The sequence below is a fragment of the Echinops telfairi genome, unplaced genomic scaffold (genome assembly GCF_000313985.2).
Source record: "Echinops telfairi isolate 266 unplaced genomic scaffold, ASM31398v2 ScPeMD7_60;HRSCAF=208, whole genome shotgun sequence".
Taxonomy (NCBI): domain Eukaryota; kingdom Metazoa; phylum Chordata; class Mammalia; order Afrosoricida; family Tenrecidae; genus Echinops; species Echinops telfairi.
Window position 1 is genome coordinate 3,658,240 of NW_022103958.1, and position 8,206 is coordinate 3,666,445.

General features: G+C 44.2%; 1 protein-coding gene across 1 annotated transcript in view; it reads left to right on the plus strand.

Moving 5' to 3' along the window:
• The first annotated feature begins 1,651 nt into the window (after positions 1–1,651).
• MTCH2 (mitochondrial carrier 2) overlaps positions 1,652–8,206 on the plus strand; it is a 17,655-nt gene continuing 11,100 nt past the window's right edge. Inside the window, exons 1-3 of the mRNA XM_004708441.2 lie at positions 1,652–1,657; positions 3,367–3,451; positions 3,596–3,702. Of these exons, the coding sequence (XP_004708498.1) occupies positions 1,652–1,657; positions 3,367–3,451; positions 3,596–3,702 (198 nt within the window). The remainder of the gene's footprint in view (positions 1,658–3,366; positions 3,452–3,595; positions 3,703–8,206) is intronic.

Below are 8,206 nucleotides of genomic sequence, written 5' to 3' on the forward strand. Positions count from 1 at the left end.
GTGTCCCCGCCGGGTGCGGGTCCCGGCTCCCCCACGCCCTCCCGTGCCCCTGGGAAGGTGGCATTCCCCTCCTGCTGCCCGGCGCCTCCCGCCCCCAAAAGGGGGAAATCCCAAAACACCTCAGACGTGAATCTTCGGTTGAGGACATTTTAAATTCGAGGGGACGTTCAAGCCCAAAGCGCTAGCACTTTGTCCCGTTCCCCCCCTTTTGGGGGGCTGGCGGGACTGCTTCCGCTGTGGCCATTCCGTTGTGTGAGGTTGGCACCAGCCACGGGGGGCACCTCCAGGAGCTCCTTCAGAAGTGACAGTGCAGGGGCACATTTCGGAAGGGCCCACTGCGTGGCCTCCAGCAGCCACCCATGTGGCTCAGGGCAGGGAAAATCGCGTTTGTCTGGGCCGGAAATCAGTTCAGCTGAAAGATTTCTGTTCGGGTTTGTAGGCAGGTGTTCGTTTCGGGGATCCTGTACAGAAAAGGTAGGTTTCGAGGATCCTGTACAGGAAAAGTGGGAGGTCCGGTTTTCACCGACAGAGTGTTCAGGTGCTTTGAGAAATTATCCCGGGTAATGGCCAAGCCAGTCAGTGTTTTCAACCCTAATTGAGAGTTGGCACGAATAATGTCAAACGTTGTGCCCGGCAAGAGGGCAGCTTTCTTGGAACTGCAGCCTGCCTCGCTGTAATTTCCAATGTACAAGGGAGGGTCACATTTACTTCTTTTTTAAACGTTTTATTGTGATTTAAATGATGGCTACCCACTCAACAATTCATACACATTTTGTTCCGATTCATCCATTTCCATCTCTTATCCCACTTCCTCGTAGTGTCTCCTGGTTTCAGTCCTCTTTTTCATTTCCTTGCCTTCTGTCCTTGGGTAAATGCTGCCTTTGTAAAAATGAATGAATTTGCTTTTTTAACACTTCCATTGGCATATGTGATTTGCCTATCATACCTTTCACTAGTTTAGCCCCATCCATAAGTCATTGTGCAACCATTGTCACCATCAACTCCAAGATACATCTTCTTCCTTCTACTCTGTGTTGTTAGCTATCCATGACCCGCCCACCTCCCCTCCCAGGTCCCTTTGAAGCAGGTTTTAATCTTTCTCTAGGTGTACGTGTCCTGGGCTGCATACAGAAAGTCATACAAATTCAAAACAAAACACAAGAAAAAATGAGCCTGACACCAAGGGCTCAGGTAGAAAGCAAATGTTTTGAGGATGATGAGGATGATGTACAAAAGTGCTTGACACAATGGGTGTATGCATAAATTGTGATAAGAGTTGTACGAGCCACCAATAAAATGATTTTTTTTAAAAACCAAAACACAAACGGCCCAACATTGACAGTGAAACAGAAAAACCTCAGTCGAAAACAAGTAGAAAATATTTAAAACTGGGACTATTATTATACATTGGATGGGGGGGCGGGATCAAATGACAAAGTGTCACTTTTGAGGAAACTTCCACTGCTCTAATCCACCCTACAATGTACTCTGATAACAAAAGGCCTTTCCCGGCCCTGGTTCATAAGCAGAGGGGATTCACCAGAGGCTTGCTTCATACCCTGTGAGTAGGTTTGGGGTTTGGGGCTTTCACTGTCACCCGTAGCCATTCAGTGCTGCCCCCTTCTGTTCTGAAATGGCTGAGTATCCGAACATGGCGGTGAGTTACATTCCAGACCTGAAAGGTGACTCAGGACAAGGACCAGAGACTGGGGGGTGCGGTAGGGGAGGCTCTGGTCTTGTCTGTTCCCACCAATAAGCCTGTTCTCTTAAATGATTGTGAGTTCTTGTCCACATTTTTTCTCCCACTCTAAATGTTGATGCTGACTCAGTGGCCCTCTAGGGCAGGATAGACTGTCCCTATGGGTTTCTGAGAATCTCACTGTACAGGAATAGAAAGGAAGCATTCTCTTTCTCCCGAGGAGTGAACGATGGTTTCCAGCGGCTACCCTCCTGGTTAGCAGCCCAACGTGTAACCACTATGCCACCAGGTTCCCACCCTCTGACTACTATGTAGTCTTCTGGTGGCTGATGGCTTCCTGGTCCATTTATCTATTGTACCAGGGGTCTTTCAGTTCTCATCACTCTTCGTTCCTGGGTCGGGAAGCACTTTTTTTATTCTTGAGTTGATTTAATCCAAGTTATTTGTCGTTGACTTGACCCATGTGGATGCAAATTCCTTCAGTAAAGACTATCGTAAGAAAAATTATTTGAACCCAGAACTGAGACTTTGAATGAAATGTCGTATGACCATTAAAATTGAGCGAACTGGCACATTTGAGGCTAGGTAGCTGCCGACAAAGCTATTGCAGGACATCTAGTACGATGATGTCAATAGTTCTGGAGACAGGACTTGAACAGAGTTCTTGCCTGAAAACATGAATGCCTCCAATCCTGATTTCACAACATTTATGTGTGGCCAAGCGTCTCAAAGGTTTTGCTGAACTTTGCAAGTACTCGGTTTTCAAAGTGGTTACCAGCACTTTCAGACAAGCTAATTGACCGACTTAAGAATCGCAGCAAGAGTCATAGCCATGTCCCACAAGATCATTCTCAAGTTCGCCTTTGGCACTAACCTCCTGAACATTATGTAGACATGAAATTATAACCATTACTTTATTCTTGAGAGTTAGAAGGCCCGCACTCTGAAATGGCCTTGGTTAATTGCTAATGACAGTCTGTTCATTTCACATGAACTTAGCTGTAATTATTTCACAAGTGCATTATCCAGCTACAGCTGCGTTTGCCTTGATAAGTGTTTGGACGCTTACTGGTGGAGTTACTGTCGTATTTCGTCCCGCAACTTAAAATGCCCTGGATTTTCTTTTAAAAATTTATTTTTGAGCCTCCTCCGCAAAGTGTAGCTTTCCTAACACAAAAGTTTTTTTACTTGGTTTGCTGTTTGATCATTAGTCTGTCTCAGGTACGGGCTACTTCATTTCATTTGAATCAAAAAGAAGCTTGGCGTTTGTTGAAACCAGTCTTACTTGATAAAAAGAAAAAACTCACAGGAAGGAGACTCAAACAATCACTGTCCCACCCTTTCTGCCATCGAGTCAGTGCTGAATCAGCGATGCTCTGGGATAGAGTAGAAGTTCCCCTGTGGGTTTCCAAGGCTATAAGTCTTGATGGGAGCAGAAAGCTTCATGTTTCTCCTGTGGAGCAATTGGTGGATTTGAACTACCTACCCCTGTAGTTTGCAGCCCAAGAGAGAATCCACTATGCCACCAGGGCTCTTTGGATAAGATCGACTGCAATTTTCCATGTGTTAAAACCGTTAATCGTGATTTTGTTCTTTATTTAAGATCTCGAAAACAAGACATTCTTGGACATAGCACTTTTTATTGACTTATTCTCTTCTTTTTAAAGGTGGGATATGAGCCTCTTCCTCCAACAATAGGCCGAAATATTTTTGGGCGGCAAGTATGTCAGCTTCCTGGTCTCTTTTGTTATGGTAAGTGTCTTTGGTTGATTGGGGAATATAATGACATTGAGGACTGACAGTCAAGGTCCCCCTCCCCCCCTCCAAAAAAAGTCTTAAGATGAATAAAGGTATGTTTCCTAGACATTTGTACTGAATCATTTCTTGTGTTTTCAGCTCAACACATCGCCAGCATCGATGGGAAGCGTGGGCTGTTCACAGGCCTAACCCCCAGACTGTGCTCTGGGGTCCTGGGAACCGTGGTCCACGGTAAAGTGTTGCAGGTGGGTGAGAAGGCAGACTTTGCAGAGATTTGCATAGCCTTTTCCTCATAGTTTGTTCTCCTGCTCAAGAGCAATTCAAAGATATATTTGTAACTACCATAATTCTTCCTTTTGAAAAACATTATCTCGGAAGACCCATTCTAGTTTTTTCCCCCAAAGCAAGGTGCATTCTTGCAGAAGTTAAGTAGTTGGTTTTGAACGTTGTGACCTCCCCTTTGGACCAGCCATTTGAGTAGGAGTTAAATACAGCCACTGTCTAGTCTTCCTACATGCCACTCTCGCTTGACGTCTTTGAACAGCATAGGAAGTTCACTACAACAGATATTTTGTTTCCTCTCCTTTGAAGTTCTTTTCCTTAATAGTTATTTCCAGGGGGAGAGAGTGGGCTGTGGGTGGAGGCCTGGAGTACTAGTTATTTTTTTCTTAACCCAGGTGAGGGCTGGTAGAGAAGTGTTTGCCTTTTCAATATTTATTATATGAATCCTGTACATTCATGTTTTGTATGCTACTCTAGCTGTGTGTTTTTTAAAAGTCCTTAGCAAAGTAGCAACCAGAGGATAGCAGTGGCATTTGGGGTAGGGAGTTCGAGGGAAGCATGAGGGGTGAGACTTCAGCTACGTCAGTGACTCTATTTTAGGAGGGCAAGAGATTGGAAACCAAAAGGATGGGAGTGTTAACATCGGTTTTATGTTGGGGGTACACAGATTGTTTTCTTAGTTTTCCTGCGTGTTTGTGATGTTTTATAAGATTTTTGTTTGTTTATTTCATAAGATTTTACATTTGTTTCTTGATTCTTTTGCCTCAGATGCTAAAGCCTATAATATAATTTTGATTGAACTGGCTCCTCAGTTGTACCTATTACAATGTAGGTCTACTGAATTTAACCCTTTGGGCAATCTTTCTCTTGGGGAAGTGGTTCTCAGACAGAATTACCCTTTGCTATATTATTTATAAAGAGCCCTGGTGGCGGAGTGTTTACGAGCCAGGCTGCTAACGGCAAGATCAGCAGTTTAAAACCAACTGCTCCAGTGGAGCCAGATGGGGCATAGTACGCCCATGGAGTTCCAGTCATAGAAACGCATCAGGGCAGGGGTAGCTATGAGTTAGCATTGACGTGTGTGTGTGTGTGTGTGTGTGTGTGTGTGTGTGTGTGTGTGTGTGTGGTGTTGTGGATAAGGAACCCTGCTGGCTTGGTGATTAAGGCACTAGGCTGTTACCAAAAGTTTGGCCATTCAAACCTGCCAGCTACTTTGAGAGAGAAAGATGTGGCAATCTGCTTCTGAAAAGATCACGGCTCTGAAGCCCCTGTAGGACAGTGACAGTCATACTCTGTCCTTTATGAAGAGGACAGGCTCCCTTATTAAAATGGACTTCATGGCAATGGGCTTGGGATTTTGTATGGATAAGAATTCTGTACCAATTAGCCCGAGGACGCTTGTTCAGCTGGTTGTTGTTGAGAACGTAAGACTAACGGGTGTTCCGGCTGTGGCACCACAGGTCACGTTAGCCTCTGGGCTATAACTCAAAAAATGTACCCATTGTAGAGGAAGAAGGAAACTAGATCCTCTTTTTAATCTCTACCCTATATCAGATGTTGGAGAAAATACCAACTCACTTAAATAGTGCTCTGTAAAATCTCCATTGTACTTTCTTAGACCTTATGATTTTCTTCAATAATGTTTTATCACCTAATAAGCAAATTATTTAGTTAAATATTTTCATCGTCTAATTGGCATTAAGTTTCAAATTCCCATCAGCTTCCATTGATTAAGTCCATTTTAATTCTTCACATAGAAGCACTTTCTTCCCTGGATTGTTGTGTTATTCTTTATACCTGTATGCAGTCCTTCAGCCTTACATACATCCCCATAGGTGGGAACCAACCTTCATCAAGCCTATTGCTTAAAAATTTGAGGCACATGTGATGATTATAATGGATGCTACTTTGCACTGCACATCAGCATATTATTGCTGCATTATCAAGTTCATGATGTTTAGTTTATTTGGAAGCGTTTCTTGGTGTTTTTATGCATAGAAAGATACACTAAGACAAACATTTTGACTAACTCAAACCATACCTTAGCTGTTTTGACTTTTGTACAAATTTATCATAAAGACATAGGAATGAGACTAGTATGAAATCCAAGGACTGCTTGTTTTTCGTATGTACCAAGTGTTTAAAAAGACAAAAAGTAACTGCCCACATGAGAGACCTTCCACATGAGGCCCTAATAGTGCCCATAGGATTCACAGCCATAGAGCTGCTCAAATAGAACATGGACAACCAGGACACGGGTTCTTTTTTTTTAATCATTTTATTGGGGGCTCATATCAGCGCTTCACACAATCCATACATCAATTGTATAAAGCACATTTGTACATTCGTTACCCTCATCATTCTCTAGACACCCGCTCTCCACGTAAGCCCCTCGCATCAGCTCCTCATTTTCCCCCTTCCTTTCCGCTCCCCCCTCCCTCATGAGCCCTTGATAATTTATAAATTATTATTTTGCCATATCTTACACAGTGCGACATCGCCCTTCACCCACTTTTGTTGTCCATCTCCCAGGGAGGAGGTTATATGTAGATCCTTGCAATCGGTTCCCCCTCTCTACCCCACCCTCCTGACATCCCCATTTTCACCATTGGTCCCGAAAGGATCATCTGTCCTGGATTCCCTGTGTTTCCAGTTCCTGTCTCCCAGTGTACACATCCTCCGAGGACATGATTTCTTTACTGCATGGAAGAGGTGTGACTCGTGGTCATGGGACCCTAGTAGCTCCATCTCCTTCGAGAGCACTCCCAGGCCGGAGACTCCCTCCTTGCACTCCAGGGATGCAAACACACTGCCTGTGAGCAGTGCTTTTTACTTGGCTGCTTGTGTCCTGGTGGACTACATCTCAGCTCACGGCCACTGATTCTGCTTCCACTCCCAGGGTCCCTGCAGGACAGAGCAGAACCGCCCCTGTGGGTTTCCAAGACTGTCTTTCTGGGGGGAGGAAAGCCTCCTCTTCCTCCCAAGTAGCTGGTGGCTTCAAATTGCTGACCTTGTGGTTTGCAGCCCCACCCGGAGCTCACTAAGCCACCAGACCTCCTGACTACGTCAGGACACACCTTTCAGGTGTCACTTGAATTGGTGATGGAGCCTTACTGGGCTTTGTGTGTGGGAGTGGGGGAGGAGGAGCTGATAGTGCCTTTTCTTTTTCAGCCACCCCCTCTGGGCTCACAGAGGGAAGGGTGCCCAGTGGGATTTTATGTGTGGGAAGATGGCGGGCTGCCACCTCATCAGAGAACCTCGTGTGTAGAATTCGAGCACAAATGAAACAACAGCTAGAGACCAAGTGCCTTTTCTTCTCCCTTTTTAGAGTAGTGGTCTCACCACCATCTTTGTGTCCTCCACAGTCATCCATGTTAGGGGTGTTTTGCAGTTTCTTGGTTCTTCTTTGATGTCTCCTAGTATTCCACTGTGTGTGCATCCCATAGTTTGTTGATCGTCTTCCATTTGGGAAGTTCAGAGCCCAGGCGTTTCAAGCATAACCAAGTGAAGTACAACAGGTCTGGCACTGCAGATACATCCCTAGCCACTTCTCCAATCCAAAAGGAAGAGCACTCGGCGTGAGGAAACTGCTAACCTTGCCAGGGTTCTGTCTGTCAGAACAAGAAGTCCGTTAACCTTTCAGAGTCCTGCGGAAAGGACAGCAGCTCTTTTTATTGGTGGATTAAAAAGCAGAAGACGTCACGTGGACAAGAATGTTCCGAGAGGCCTAAAACTGCAAAAATGAACTCTAGCCAAGACTCGAGTTTGTCCAAAAGACAGCATCACTCAGCCTGATTCTTTCCATTTGATCTCTGGCCTATGATTTTTTAAAATTATTATTACTATTAATAAGTGTTGTTTAGGTTTTTGCTGTTTTTATTTTTTATAATATGGTATAACTAGGAAGTAATGACACTTGTTATATAAAATGGAGCTCAGTTGTCTTGCTTCTTTTTATTTCACCTAGCTTCTTCCCCCTTTGGTGTCTAAAATACCCCACAAATATTTGTCCTTCCTGTATGGTGCGGGCTTGGGTTGTGTTTATGTTTTCTAAATGGTTTTTTTTTTTCCTCCCTAGCTTATTTTAGAAGGTCAGATGATACAAAAAGAAAGTGAGACCGGTTCAGCTATTCAGACTTAGCACCAATTCTCTGTTCTTCTTTCTGTATAACAAAGACAAGGCTCTTGCCCTCATTTGGTACTGGTCTGGCATTTTCAATGAGAAGAATCGCGCCCTTGTGTTTTTGCCAACTTCTTTTCTATCCAACCTGTATGTTCAGTGTCCAACACTGATTTTCTTTTTTGTTTTCAAGTGCAGTTGCTTGGTCTTCTAACTAAACAACAGTTTATTTAGAGACACTTATTCCCAGTGAGTAATGAGAAGTATAAGGAGTTACTTCAGAAAGTTCCTGGACAAATGCCATTATCTTTCCATTCAGTTTTTCAGTGAAATTTCTAAAGCCCCCC